Source organism: Dermacentor andersoni, chromosome 6 (assembly GCF_023375885.2).
Source record: "Dermacentor andersoni chromosome 6, qqDerAnde1_hic_scaffold, whole genome shotgun sequence".
NCBI lineage: Eukaryota > Metazoa > Arthropoda > Arachnida > Ixodida > Ixodidae > Dermacentor > Dermacentor andersoni.
In genome coordinates, this window is record NC_092819.1 from 33,095,357 (window position 1) to 33,110,660 (window position 15,304).

At 45.7% G+C, this 15,304-nt stretch overlaps 1 protein-coding gene across 2 annotated transcripts; it reads left to right on the plus strand.

Annotated features, from left to right (window-relative positions):
• The first annotated feature begins 254 nt into the window (after nucleotides 1–254).
• Nucleotides 255–15,226, plus strand: LOC126521806 (interleukin-1 receptor-associated kinase 4-like). Of its 2 annotated transcripts, XM_072288675.1 has the most exons (10): nucleotides 255–930; nucleotides 3,198–3,442; nucleotides 3,498–3,658; nucleotides 3,738–3,830; nucleotides 6,220–6,454; nucleotides 6,513–6,627; nucleotides 6,689–6,798; nucleotides 7,249–7,486; nucleotides 9,794–9,946; nucleotides 15,081–15,226. In XM_072288675.1, the coding sequence occupies exons 2-10, from the start codon at nucleotides 3,240–3,242 to the stop codon at nucleotides 15,132–15,134; spliced, it is 1,362 nt and encodes a 453-aa protein (XP_072144776.1). In that variant the 5' UTR covers nucleotides 255–930; nucleotides 3,198–3,239; the 3' UTR covers nucleotides 15,135–15,226. The 2 variants fall into 2 exon arrangements, with proteins under 2 accessions (XP_072144776.1, XP_054922080.2); XM_055066105.2 differs by lacking the exons at nucleotides 255–930; nucleotides 9,794–9,946; nucleotides 15,081–15,226 and adding an exon at nucleotides 9,447–9,580 and having other exon boundaries at nucleotides 968–3,442.
• The last annotated feature ends 78 nt before the right edge of the window (nucleotides 15,227–15,304 follow it).

Here is a 15,304-nt window from a genome sequence, read left to right on the forward strand (position 1 = left end):
TGCTAGGTTAGAGCCGTCGCTTCGATGGGTGCCGCCATGTTTGTTGACGCAAAGCTTTTGGGAACGCTATTTGAGCTCCCGCTAAATCGGCGAAATAGCGTTCCCAACGCAAAACCCAAACGCAGTTTGCGTCTCGCGCATGCGCAGTGGCTTCGACGCTATTTCTTTGGGGCCCCAAAACGTTTGGGGCCCCTATTCTAAAACTCTTACCTTCACTTTAGCGTCGTAGGTACGAAAGTAGAGGGCGTTCGTTCACTTCTTCTGGGGTATGCGCCCGATTGTGGCACGCCATTTACGATTCTCTATAATCATTATTTCTGTTGCCGTATCTACATACAAATTTTTTTTTTTTACTTCTCATCCAACGGAAGCAGAAAATTGGACCTTGTCAGGAGTGACAAGCGCCAACAAAGAAGGAAGACGAGGAAGAAGGAGTGAAGCGAGCGCGTGGAGCCGCCATCTTGGAGAAGGGGCGCGCGCAGGGAAGGACTTGGTGGCCGGGCGCAGCGTTCCAGGAGAAGACGGGCGGAGATCGCCTCTCTGGGTCCTGCCCCAGTTCCTAGGCGACACATCGACGTCCCGCCCGAGTATCAGGCTCGGCGAGCAGATGTCCGACGTCCTCGGAACTACCGCTGGCCCGGACCTACCTGCCAGGAAACGTCAGCGTTTACGCCGCTGAACGTAGACGCGCGGAGGCTGGCTACAGCCAGTCACCGTCCCGTCCGGAGAACTACGCTGGGCCGGCGCGCACCGGGAGCGCCAGCCGGCACGAGCCGCGCTCTGCCGGAGCGCGACAGCCCCTCAGCGACCGTGCCTTCGTCACGTCGGCCGGGGCATCGGTGACGCGGGACACTAAACTCCTGACGACGACCAGATCGCATCGACGGACCACAGACCGGGGGACGCTGATACCCGCGTCGAACAGAACCGGTACTGTAGGCGCCACTACTACAGCGAATAGACGATCGCCGCACAGACGTTTGTAAACGCGGTAGTGTGAGCGGAAAGCTTAGCAAGGAAGGACGCATTCCGTGTGTAATAAGTGTTGAATCTTACCGTGTGTTCCAGTTACTAAAATAGCCTATTGAATGAATGTTACGTGTGTGCTGCATCTTGCGTTCGTGTGTTCCTTCCGCCCGCTGAAGCAAGCGTACCAGGCGTTAACTTATGCGTGACAGACCTCTTTTAACCTAGCTTTCCCTTCGCTCTCTTCAGCACGTCTCTGTCTGCCTTGGCGAAATTTACATCATGCAAGGAATGTATTCTGATAAATACAAAAAATTCGCTCCTATTGCTGCCATATTTCGTGCACGCACTCGCACGGAATGTAGGAACCGCAGCCGACGCCTATTCCCGTCGTAAATTGCGCAAACGTAGAAATGGAGGTATAAATCGCGCAATATCAAGAAACACCTGCTTTCGTATCACACTGAAGTCGCGGTGATCTCGTGAAATCACTCTGAGGCCTACACAGTGTATATTCACCCCAATCATGCTGAACAATGCTCGAACCAAGACATGCACTCACAGAAACTCTGTCCGTGTGGATTTCCATTCGGCGATGTGAAATATTAGGTGGTTTCTTGATTTGCGCGTCGTGTTCACGTGCGACGATATGAACCTATTCATTTCGCACATTTCAAGTGGGTGTTAGCCCCACACACTGGATTGTGACATGAAGGCGAACCGGTTTACAACTTGCGAGGAAACTACTGCCTCTGGCCGCTGGCGAGTCGCGAACAGCTAGCTGCCCGAGGGCACTTTCCCATAGTCGGTTAGTTTTGAATGCAAACGTAATCCGGTACTTCGATTAGACGATCATTCAAAAGAATATAATATCACGCCTTCGTTGAATGAGCCTTCTTCCAGGGCGGAAAACAATCAACACTTCCGTCGCGCGATTTTCGGTCAGGGTTACAACGGAATGCGAAACACTTTCCGTGTCTTTCTGTGGCGCCGTGGCGCAGGAATGAATCTTTGCATTATCTGGCAGCGGACCAATAAAACAAGAAAGCTTTCATTTCTTCTTTCACTGCCTAGATATACTTGGCACGCTTGGCACCATTACCCAAGCCCATCCCATGCCATATGTCATGTCCAACTTTGCCTGCACCGACAAAGCCTCTGAGCATCGAAAAAGAATTAAGGAAGCGCTGCTCTGAGGTTCTGTGGCCTCCGAGACTAGAGATGTAGATAATCTTAAAGGCGTCTCCCTGCCTCCTAGATCGACAACTTCGAGCCCTTCGAATTCACCTCTTCTCGGAATGTATTCCTCATAGAGTTAGTGGTATTCCTTATGCGACTTATTCATTGATGCTCATCTTAGTATGCCCTCCGAGTGATTGGCAAAGAATGAAACAGCATAAAGCACGATGAGTCACGTTTTTTTTTTTTTTTTTTTGCATAGATGATTTATCGAGGCTACGTTCACACTTGGGAAACGGCAAGCGGGCGGAAAAGCCAAAGCGACCGGAAAATCTTTTCCCCGCATGTACGAGATGTTCACATTTGTTTCGCCACTGCAACGGAAATCACTGCCGCTTTCGCCCACATCCATCTAGTTTGCGTATGTTTGTCCGCGTGGTGGCTCTGTTCATTATACGATTTCAAGACAAACGTTCATTCATTGGCCCATCAGTTACTAAAAGCTATCATTTCGCGCAATTGCGTGTGTCGTTTCTAACTTTAGGCTACCATGGAAGATAAACAAGACATAGTTTTGATAGCTTTAGCTAGTTGCTTTTTCTAAAAATAGACAATGAACAACGAAAAATTAAATTTCACGACCGGATGTTTACATGTTAGTGCAGCTTCCGGTGAAGCGGAACCGTAGCGGAGCCGTTTTCCGCTTCGCCGTGGCGAAAAAACTCGGACCGATTTTTTCGCCGCCTGGTTTTCCACCCGTTTTTCCGCCTAGGCGGGCGGATTTTGTCAAGTTTGTGTGAACGTAGCCTCGCATCGTAACGGGATTCCGGACTTCGGAGCTCACTCTATGGATTTTCCGCTTTAGTTGCAGTCACGTGCTCCGAGTTTGTTTCCGGCATGCGCTTCCCCGGCAAGGTTATCGTCCGAATGCGAGTAATACAATTATTGTGTGTTACATTCTTACCGCGATGGAAACGTAAATATGTGATCTGAAAACTCCGTTAATAAGTCAATAATTGCATTTGATTCACCCGATCTTTCTCCGATGACAGTAAGCCGTGATCAACAGAACAAGTGGCAAAAGAAGAAGAAGAATGTTGCTGCAGGAAGTCGCCAACCAGTTCAGTGACTCAAACCGTGATGTCAACGGAGACACTGAATTGCGGTTCTTGCCTGATCATGCTCGTTTGCGACTGACGAGTGTTTTGGACGCTGGTGATGGCTGGAGAAAGGTACTGCACCTAATCACTCATCCAGATGACCCTGGCAGAATGCTCTTCAACGCTGATCACGCAAGGTAACGGATTGGTTTGAAAGTTCTTAATATCCCTATTAACCTCAAGCTCGCTTAGGGTTCTCGAGAACTACACAAGAGGAAGCCGCAGCGACGAAATATTAAAGACATGGAGCACGACAGGGCGTAATCGACCAAAGATATCGGACTTGGTCTACTTGCTGAAACAAGCAGAACTTCACAGGGCAGCTTCGATCATCGAAGTCAACGTGCTGCAACGTAAGAATAGGAATCTTCAGAATGCATATTTATCCTGCCGAAGCAAACTTCCGCAATATTTCAACTCGGAAATTTGCAGAGGTACCTGGCGATGACGAAGCCAACCTTGAAGATCTCCTACAGGAGCCTGACTTAGGGCCACCGCCACCTCCGCCATTAGAAAATTGCGATGGTAAGTTTACATGCCACTTGCCGCTCTCGGAACACGTTTACACTGCATATAATAAAGGAAGTTGAACACAAACGAAAGGCGTCCGCAAATATTTTTTTTACATTATTCCTGCTGGACGTAAAGGACGTTAGGATAGACAAGATTAAACAAATAGGCCCACTGACGTCAAACTGTACTGAATCTATGCAAGGCCAAGTTGCAGTGGTCCATTTGTCTGTGCTGTTTTCCTGCAGTCTGTCATTTATAAGCTGGCAAGAAGGACGCGATGAAAGCATATGTAAAGAAGTCATCCAATGTGTTGATCACTCATTCCATAATGGTTTGTGCATGGCCCGCACAAACCATTATGCAATGCACAAGGAATCAAACTTGGCAAGCACGCAATCCACTGTATGTAGAGCAAGTGTTGTGCAAATGCACAGTGAAATCCTGTACGATTCCATATCGCAGAGGATGTCAAAATATTGCAAGCACACACACAAAAAAAAACCTTCACTGTCTTCTTTCTTTTTTTTTTTTTCAGAACAAATAAAGTTCTGTTGTCACTCATTTTCATCACTGTGAAGCGAGGGAATGTCTTAATATGTTTGCCTAGCACTTATGTGTGGCAGTCCCTTGTCTGCTATACATGTGCTGCAGGGCTTATATACTTGCATTTGTTCTTAACGAATATAGTATTGTCATCAAATCACTGCTTACAACTGAATGCCACTTGTTCTGCATACCAGATAATGTTTGAAAGGCAAGTGCATACCGCTCCTGTAGTTTATTAGAAACCAAACGAGAGTGACTCTAAATTTGAAAGGAATCAACACCTTGCAAGCCAGGCTTGATTAGTGAGAATTTAGTTCAATTGATAAACAACTACTGAAATTATTGGCAAGTAGTACCAGTTGATCGTGATGGCTGCATCAATGCAACATTTGGATGTGCAGTATGCTGGTATTTTGTGGTACTACCGGTACAGTGACAATGATTGACCTTGTGGGGTGACACACTTCCACAAGTCAGCTAGTCTTTTACATATCGTAGTTTACAGCAAATTGTCTGTCTAATGAACATAACATTGTCACTAGGAACACTTAAGTGTATGACCTACTTCCATCCAATGATGAACCTTCTGTTTTGTTATTTTCAGATGCTTCTCCACGTAGCCTATGAAGTTTTACAGTGATAGCTGCTATTAGCACTTCACTATACAGCTCATATTATCATATGGTATTTAATGTAGCTATCTGCTACAGTGTAAAAAAAAAAAAGATATCACACGCTCCCTCAGGATTTGATCCATAGTTTGCTAGGTACCAGCATACCTCACTAACCACTAGACCACCAAATACTAAATCTTTATCATATAATGAAGGTCACTAAAATGCCTTGCCATATTTTGTACTTGTTGCATCTAAATCATCATCTTTTTCCAAAAAACCAAAACTTAACTGATTGCATTGTTCTCAGGCCATGCCAAAAGGCTATCTTTTTTACCACAAAATAGTATAAGTAGGAGACTGCAGTGGTGAAAAGCCAAATGAGGAATAAAAGAACCAATCACTCGTTCGGTGAAGCATGCTCACACCACCTCTTGAGACGTGAATTGCAAATGATGAAAAGAGAGGAAATATCACAAGTATTTCCAGGATTACACTCGCCACTGCTTTCAGTGCATTGCACTTTGGGTGAAACTTGTCCATTTTTTATGAATTATCTGCCTGTGTATAACTCCATGCACTTTGCGCAATCTGTAATACCATTATCAAGTGCTTCACTGAGAGGGTTATATGATTGATTGATTCTTTGATCATTCAGTGATTAATTATTAGTGAATTAGTTTGTCAATGAATAAATGAAACAATTAGTCAAACTAATTTACAAATGTTCCTACATTTTGTTCGCATTGTCTAATTCTGGTGGACTTTAAACCATAATTTAATTTCTCAATTTCTCACCGCCAGTCATCGTCAACTAAGAATATAACTCCTGGAAACAAGCCATGCATTTTAAAATGCAGCCCCAATTCACCTTTGTTATGGTAACACTCAATTCAGTTTAGTTTAAAACATTTTTAACACCAGCAGACGAAAACAGACAGAAGACGCGTTGACAACACAATGCACTTACACATTAGTGCATTGTGTTGTTGATTTCTTCCTTCCCTCTTCATTCGCTAGCGCTAAAACTGTTTTCCAAGTTTGAGTACAAACATGCCCAACATACAGCATTGTTACAATTTTGTGTGCCTGCAATTCATGCAGCAATAATTGTCACCAAGATTCCCACTCATTTTCTTAGTACACTCATCTCACAGTCTGAACTTTTCTTACTGCATATGACCATACAGCTTGCCACCCTGATCATAGGGTAGACATTCATGCCACATCTGATATTTCAGATGAGGTCATGGACAGCATAATCAACGAAACGCCCCGATTCAGGTATGACTATCTGGCACGAGCAACCGGCAACTTCTGTAATGTGCCATTGTCCGAGGGAGGCTTCAAAGTGGGAGAAGGAGCTTTTGGAGTTGTATACAAAGGCACATTACCAAATGGGACAGCAGTAGCTGTGAAGCGCATGAAGGAATCCCTTCCAGAACAGTTTCTCACTGAAGTAAGACTGCTGCGAAGGTGAGAAAATGGAGCGATCTATTCGTGACTTGCAGTGGCAAGGCTGTTTTCTATCCAGGCATTCTCATCCAAACTTGCTGCCTCTCATCGGAATTTGCTATGACGGTGTGGACTGCTGCTTGGTTTATGAATTCATGGAGCTAGGATCCTTGCAGTCGTGCCTTGCGAGAGAAGTAGGTGTGCTGCCTCCTTTGCATGAGTGCAATCTCTCTGAAGCACCATGTTTATTTGCAGACCTGTCCAATGTACTGGAAAAGGCGCGTGACCATACTGACAGAAGTTGCTGCTGCCATCCATTTCCTGCACACTCGCACACCCTGTCTTATTCATAGGGATGTGAAGAGGTAAGCAGAGTAGCGTTTGGGATCATCTGTGCATCTACATTTTGATAAGATGGGCATGCAATGATTTCCTTGGTTATCAGAGGGCAGCTGTGTGGATATCATGCATGGCACCGAGGCAGTGAAGCATTGAAATATGAAATGCATGGTGCCGCCTACACAGCTGCGAAAGCTCTGTGCCTGTTACTTACAATATGACTCGTTCACTTTGGCAAATGTCCTTCAAGGATTCCTGTAGGTGTGAAGATGTGGCAAGATCAGTTGGGATGCATCTGGAGTTCAGTTCAGGAAGGAGCCTTCAGTGCTGTACATGATTCAGGAGTTCTGGTTCACTGTTGTATTTGAGAATACTTATTTTATTGTTCTTGTGGATTTCGTAGTCTTTTCACATCTGATGGAGCAGTACGTGGGCATTATGCTTTGCACAATAGCAGCATCAATATTTTCGTTCAGTGCCAACATACTCCTGGACAATAACTGGACTGCAAAGCTGGGAGACTTTGGACTGACAAGGCCTTTGTCAGGGGACAGTACTACAAGAACAGAGATAGTAGTAGGGACAACTGTCTACATGTCACCAGAAGCATTCACTGGCACAATCTCCCCCAAAATGGACACGTTTAGTTTTGGTGTGGTCATCATGGAGGTGCTGACAGGCCTGCCACCGTACACGAATGCAAGAGGAGACATTGTGAGTACAGTAACCTTTAAGTGCACATCCTTTTGCAACATCTCACTAGGGCTGCATGGAAAAGAGAGCTTATTCAGTCCCAGCATATTTTCATCAGGCCTCCCCATTCCTAATGCCTTGCTATCCTATTTGCACTGCTGGCCTATAAATAGTACTTTATTCTTTTTTGAGCACCATCATGCCATTACCTTATTCATAAAATTGCATGATCACGTCTTTGAAAATGTGGATAACTCTATGAAACAGTAAGGCCCAGGCCTGCAGCTCCTTATTCTTAACTTTCATGTAGTGCTGTCATTTACCAGTGTTCCTGATCACAATGGTCATTCACACAGATTTCAAAGATGTGCTTCCAGCTGGCTAAACTTCCATTTGCAGTGCTGCCATTTTTCAATGCTTTTACCATGTTAGATGTAGGTTCTTTTGGCTCTCAGCCAGCTTAGCATATAATGTGCCACAAACTATTATGCCACCCTTGCAACAATAAAATGAATATAAAATATTTAGGAATAGAATGCACCGCACAGATTCAGGAAAGTCCCCACCCACCCTTCTGCCACAGTGCGCTCATCATTGGGTCATACGTCGTTGTGGGTGCACTGTAAAAGATTCACTTGGGTGGCCCTCTGCAATATTATAAAGCAACTTTCCATTGAGTGAAGTATAGCTTGTCTTTAAGTATTCCTTCTGTTCCTTTTCAAAATTTTTTATTAGTGTGAGACATGCACACAATGGTGAATGGATGCAAGAGGGGTACTTGCATTGCATATGCAGACAAGTTCCCAAAGCAGACGAAATCTGCAACACCAATGTCACTGCAAAAATTGCTGCGATCTAAAAATGTGTAGTTGTTACTATTTGCTGTGCCAAGCTCATTGCTACATTGGAAAGTAAATCCTTAGTATAATTAAAGTTTGTTTTTATCCCTCTTAGGCCAAGCTTTAAAGGGGCCCTCACAAAGCCCCATTGCAAATTTTGGCTGTGCTTAAGTTGCAGGGCGCCACCGGGGAAGCATTGTGCTGCAATAATTTTTTTAATTAGTTTCGTATTAGAGATAAAAAAAATTTTAATGTGTTGCCATACTGCCAGAAGGTCAGCATTACTGCCAATTTAGACACACTCTCCTTCTGCCTCAACTAGCGACCACTAGTGCTATTCTTTCTGCCTTCTCCCATACCAGAGCCGAGAGACTGCATCATGTTTATGTCACGAGCTGCTGCCTTTTCTTTCCTTCCTCTTCTTGCTGTTGGGTGCACACTGATTGGTGGTATTTTACATTCTGCATTAGACAATCTATGGAGGTCACGTGCCATAAAAGGCAGCGTTGTAGGCAGTGTGTATTTGGCCTTGACTCTGTACCTAAATATGGGACTTTTCCGACGAGTAGGGCACACGGGATTCTGTTCTGTGCCTAAAAATGGGGCTTTTCCGACAGGCAGGGCACACGGGATTCTGTTTGAAATTTCATCTGTCTTCACCCCCTACGCCCATTGTTAATCTGCAGGCACGGTTGCCACTCCATGATCTACGTGGCATGCATTCTACACAGCGTACTTGTCTGTTTGCAAAGTACAAACCTAGTGAGGAGCCCTTAATAGAAAAACGTGTGCTATTCCCTCCCTTCCCTCATCTGCAGTGTTGTATCTCTGATTTTACGAAGTTCACAAGTTGGTAGGCATGGCAGTAGCCCAATCTAAACATGCTTGGAGTGCATACACATGGCCCCTGCCAGTGCTGTGATACCAGTAGCTTTCACACACTTTTCTCATTATGCTTATGCTCAGGATATCTCAACAGAATACCAAGCCCAGCCACATTGTGGGTGTTACGAGTGGATTATTTCTTTTCCCAGGATGACTGGGCCATGTGTTATAGAACAGGTGCTATGCGACACTTCCGAGAGCTTATTTTTTTGCATTGCAATGCGACATGTAAAACTGCAAACTCTTTTAATCTGCAGTTTGGCCTTTGTCAAGCAGCGAAAACAGCGGTGTCTCTTTTACTATGCACCTGCTGTAGAAACTTCCCGACCATTCCTAGTACATCCTGTTCCTCTATTGCAAAATAAACTGATCATTTATATTTTTAAAAAAATGGCTTTGTACTTATTTGTACCAGGACCTTTACTGGAAGCAATAGCACTGAGACTTGCTGGAAGATTGGATGCTACCACGCCCAGTGCCTTGAAATTGAACCTTTGCATGTCTTTAGGTAGTGTCAAACACTAAAGCTTCATATCCACAATGTCACGATGGTTTGAATATTTTCCAGGATGAGATGTGGTAAATGTCCTGGCACCTTTTGCAGCTCTCCTACCTGAAGGACACGCATCCCAATGATATCACACCAGTTCTGGACACCTCGGCTGGTGTGTGGGATCAGGACCTGGCACAAAAAGTGTATGAAATAGGCGATGTATGCGTCAGGCTCGACAGAAGGCAGCGACCCACGATGCAACCAGTAAGCAAGGAATTTGTGATGTATGAGCTGAAAGCATGGAGTTTCTTATAAGAATTACTAGAGGGACCTCTTCACACTATTATCCATGGAAGCTGTAAGTGTGGCAGTTCAGCCAGCATGGGAATGACTAGTAGCCGAGCGTGGATCTGCATAAACTTTGTCCTTTTGGCTTTGCAATTGCAATATTGCATTATAAATGCAACAACTTTCGACCATTAATCATCTGGGGAGAGTAATTGCCTAGCTGTGCTTAGAAGACTATCCCAATTATTCCCAAACAATCCTTAAATCGAAGCTCTTCCTCCATTTCTCCGAGTTGAGCACAGCACCGCTCCTCGACTGAAGACGCCACACTTCTCAAGTGTTGCATGTAGCAAAATGACAATGGGAACTGGTTCATCATCTGGCAGCAGTAGAGTGAGCAGCACCTCCAGCCGCCACTCGCGCTCTGGACTACTTCCTCTTTTTCTTTATTTGCTCCCGTCCCGACAAATATCCAATGGCCAGCTTCGAGCAAGTACACTATTGCACGGCCTCAGTGCATACACTGGACGCTAGCCACGGATGCTGAGCTAGCATGTTGAGCGGCAGTTCAACTGATGACAAGAGCAGTTCAAGTGACAACCTGAACAGCAATGCACTTGGTAATCTAGTCTGCACTAGTCTATTTTGTTCTTTGCCTTTCCCTTGTTTTCCTTGGCTTTGCCGCCTTGCAAGCTAGGTAAACGATGAGAGTTTCAGCGCTATACTGGGCCATTCCACGACGAGGAGAGCTTTGTACTTGTATGCCACCTGTATTCAGGTGCAACATCAAAGAACTGTCTACTTTCAATGGTGCATCGTCTCTGGGAGGCTCCACAGTACCAAAGACTGATGTGATTTGTACAGTTGAACTTTGGGAGAAGTCATGGAGGGCTCCCTGGACTGTATATCCAAAATGATGTGATTTGTACAGTTGAACTTTGGGAGAAGTCATGGAGGGCTCCCTGGACTGTATATCCAAAATGAATTTCCACTGCGTTAACTTGAAGCAATAATAGAGATATCTGGCCGGTTACAATGTCCCAGTAGATATTGGAGCCAATGAGAATGCTTATCTTGTTTTCTTTGAAAGTAGCTACTTCAGGGCTTGCATCAGCACAACTAAGACCGAGGTTTGTCATCATGAAGATGATCACGCCATCCGCTGTTGGGCTGGTTACCGCAGAGGTTTCCAGCACTTCGAGGGCATCTATAGTGGTCTCATTGGTACTGTGCTGGCTCCGTAGTGTGACAGACACTTGGTTACATGTAAGGGTCACAGGACAATTAAGTGCTTGAGCAACGTCCCACCAAACAAGTGTGTTGACTGCCGATGTCTAGAACGAATCACAGCAAAATTGACTTCGCTGGTGCAACAGCACAATCTCTATACATCTATAGGAATGCGGGCATGAGTGTGGTACCACTCAAAGACACGGATGTTGCTCGGGGTGGTGTGTCAATGGACTCCGGCCTGCTTGCACGGAGTGCGGAGACGTGTTGCCCATATGCTTTGATTGGTTTTGACTTGGAGTACAGACATTGCACAGTGACGTGAAGTGTTGTCCAGCACAGAGGGCACACTGCAAATTTCTGGCACTTCAGCATTCACTGGCGATGTGGTTGGGCTTGGAACAGCAGAAGCAAAGCCTGTGTGCCTGAAGCTTCCTGTGTTTCCTTTTTCTGGAGTGATGTGGAGCATTCCTGAGCTGCATGGTTCGACACGTTGTGAAGGAGGTAGGGACGCATGTATGGTGATCTTACTTCAATTGATAGAGCCGCTGCAGAGGGCGGGTTTAGCTCAAGCATTCATAATTCACATTGATGATTCCACTGGCTAGCAGATGAGCTAGCTTGGTCGAGGCTGCTTTCTTTCCTTGCCTAGACTTGAATTCGTAGGAAGGTCGTAAGATGTTTCACTTGCTGGGCCTTGTCTGCTGTAGTCACTGCCGTGTCAGCATTGTTTGACGAAGGAGGAAATGACGGGATACCAAGGTCAGGTAGTAAAGCCTTCATGATGACGCGTCACAAAACAGCAGCATACTTGTCTGGTGAAAAGCCAAGGCTCTCCAGTGCACTTGCACGGAAATTGATCTCATCATAGAGGTTCCGAAGCTTGTCTAGATCGGCTGAACTATGAATAGGAGCTATTGGAAATAGGTGGCCCAGATTGTCATTGACCGGCATGTCGTAACTGCCGAACCGGTCAGACAGTACCTTGATGGCGACATTGTAGTTGGCCTCTGCAAGGCGGATACCCTCAATTGCCGCCTTAGCTGACCTGGACAGATACGTCAGCAGATATTTAAATTTTTCCATCTTGGATAGCGAGTAACTGCCATGAATGCTTGCCTGGTACTGCTCCCAAAAGCCTTGCCAGTCGTGCCACTCCCCAGAAAAGTGCGGGATATGCAGCTTTGGCTAGGCAACGCTGGAGGGCAACGCCGTGGGTTACACTTCAGGCGAGGTGGAAGTGGCAGTTGGATGCGGTCGTGAGGCAAATTGCACTGTAGAACTCGCGGTGTAGTCGACGGACACAGCAAAGAGCGGTTGACGCGGCTCAGACGAGACTCTGTAACATGCGTCTTAGCTGGTCTTGGTTCGCATTCGAAAGCTTTGGTCAGTTCTGCCTTCAGGCCTGCATCCGTGAGCGTATCTTGTATTGCGCAGTCAAACTCGATGAGCCCCGTGTTCTTTGCTAAGATGAGCTTGAAGTGCTGGTGCATCACCCATGCTGGGGTGGTCTCATCTGTCAGCAAGGCATCGGTCGTAGAAATGGCCTCGGTGTTGGCGCTCCGGACGAAGCCGTGCTTCGTGCAGATTTGCTTCCATTGCAGGAACTCAGGGGCCAGATGACAGGGTGGGTTTAGGCACCAATTGAAATGTAGCTAAACAACGATGGGAATTGGACCCGGATGCCCTACTCATTCATCATCTGGCAGCAATTGAGCGAGCTGCGCCTCGGGTCGCCGCTCGTGCTCCTTCTTTATTTGCAACATTGTTGAGGTTTCAATGAAGCACAGTGACCACTTATGCAAGCTGCAGTGCTACCGTCTGCTTTCTTGAGATCAAGTGTCGAGGGTGGAGGAATGTTGTAGAATACGAGGGTATAAGTGCTCGGAAATTGAGAGAGATAAAGCATTATAAATATCACAAGAACATCTGAAGCCATGAGCACGAAGATGGGACAAATCAATGTACTCATTCCCATTGTTGCTTAATAATCACATCACCAGAGCTTCCTCTGGTAACTTTTGTAGAAAACTCCATGCCAGAAAGCATTTCATAGTTTCATTCAAAGCCTACTAGATGGAAATCTGGTTCTAGCGTCCGAGTGCGCTGTCAGTACAACAGCTAAGCCAGCACGAGCGTGATGGGCAGTTCATGGATTTGTCTTAACTTTGTACTTCCAACTTCAATTGGCCTGCAGTTTATCCCAATTTTCCATCCCAGATTCATTTAACTGCCAATTTCAACCACTAGACCATTTCCATAACATTCCAAACAACATAGCTTGGAAGAATACATGTTTATGTTTATAAAAATGGAACAGTAATGGACAAAAGTGGCACTGCCTTTGTTATTCTTCACCGTTTCATCTTTCTAGTAGTAAATGCAGTATTTTCTCATGAATAAGTCACACCCCACCTCAAAGTGGCAGTTTTCTGGGGAAAAAAAATACATATAAGTCGCACCGGTGTATAAGACCACCTGTTCATTCAGCAAGCAATTAAAAAGAATAGTGACATTTCACTTCATGAACACAGGTCACGTGCAAGTGTATCGGTGCCATTCTTATAGAATTATGATAGCAATGATATGGCCACTCCAGGCACCTTTCTGTCATCGTGGTCGCCGCAATGTTCCGTATAAAATCACCGCCCAAGTATTCCATACAGATGGTTAACCAGCAAAGCTGAAACACGCGGCCCTGTTGTTTATAACTGGGTTAATCCCGACGGTTGATTAAACGATGGCTTGGCAGTCTGCAAGATGCTCAGTACACAGTTGCTGCCTGTGCTCGGCTGCACAAACCTGTTCTTGTGCCCAAGCTGCATTATCGGCACAGCAGACAAGCTCGTTCCCAGTTCTGTTCGCGGCATTGCCGATCGAAAGCTGCCTGCTTCTCAAGGGTACGTATGATTCGTGGCCTATCCATTTCAGAACCGGAGAGAAACTGCTGCGCGCGCTTGGCTGCAACGGAGAGCAACATCACTGCTGGCTCGACCAATCGTGTGCCTCTCTTATTTCGCGCATGCGGTTGCGCCAGAGGAGTTTTCGGTGTACAGGCGACAGACGAATCGGCTAGCCATATACAGCTTCGCTGTAATAAAGTCAAAGGGCGATATCGTCCATGCACACCGTATACTGCATGTGCGAGTGAAAAAGTGCGACGGTGAGCCGAATAGCACGCAAGGGAGGGAGGCTTGTGATTTGGCAGCGACTGCGTAGTTTGCGCAGTGGTGCACACCGATCTGCAGGTGCGACAATTTCGGAGTCTGTTCTTGTGGTCGGCCTGCTGCCGCTTGCGTTGTTGCTGTGTCCTTCTCACACAGCGTTTGGCAACTTGATCACGAGAACCCAGTAGTACCTGCATAGCGCGCACACAACCCGTACGATCTGCCACAGGAGGCCAACCCAGCACGCTCCGCGTGGCCATAGCATCCGATTTGATTTTGAATGCAGCTTTTTCAGAAAAAAAATCAAACAAAAAGAAAACATGCAAGTCGTATCATTCCATAAGACGCAGACTAAAAATGAAAAAAATGAATTATGCACCAGAAAATATGGTATATATCCTTTAGTAAACACCTACTAGGCCAAGAACAAGTTCAGAGGTACCCTTGATTACTATCACTGCTTAAAGATTGTCTTAACTAAGCAATAAGCACATTCCAAAGCATATCAATTGGAGGTGGAAAGTACACTATAAGGAGAGTTGCAGATATAGAACGTTCAACCCCTACAACAGAATGCACAGCCATAACCAAAAAAAGCTGTAATGCACTTCCTCAAGCAAGCCTTGCCAAACCGGATTTCTGTGTAGTCGTACAAAACACTTCAACCTTTAATGTCGACATGTGCCTTAACCTTGTACCTTTCTTCCTTTCAGGTTTACGAGCAGCTGCTGAAGCTGAATGACTTGTTGAATGGCCCAACAAGTTGAACACTCTTGGCAAGAGAGCAGTGCTGTAAAAGTACAACCACTGAGGTTGTATTGTATCACTGTTATATAAATGCAAATTTTATTTTTGTAAAGTCCGATTGTATGTCCAGAAGCTGACGTTCATGGTAATGAGATGCAGCGCACAGCCATTGCTGCCTACATTGTCCTGC

Coding starts and splice junctions, on each gene's coding strand:
- LOC126521806 (XM_072288675.1), top strand. CDS start 3,240: ATGTTGCTGCAGGAAGTCGCCAACCAGTTCAGTGACTCAAACCGTGAT. Junction 3,831..6,219: donor GCCATTAGAAAATTGCGATG/GTAAGTTTACAT, acceptor CTGATATTTCAG/ATGAGGTCATGGACAGCATA. Junction 7,487..9,793: donor CGAATGCAAGAGGAGACATT/GTGAGTACAGTA, acceptor CACCTTTTGCAG/CTCTCCTACCTGAAGGACAC.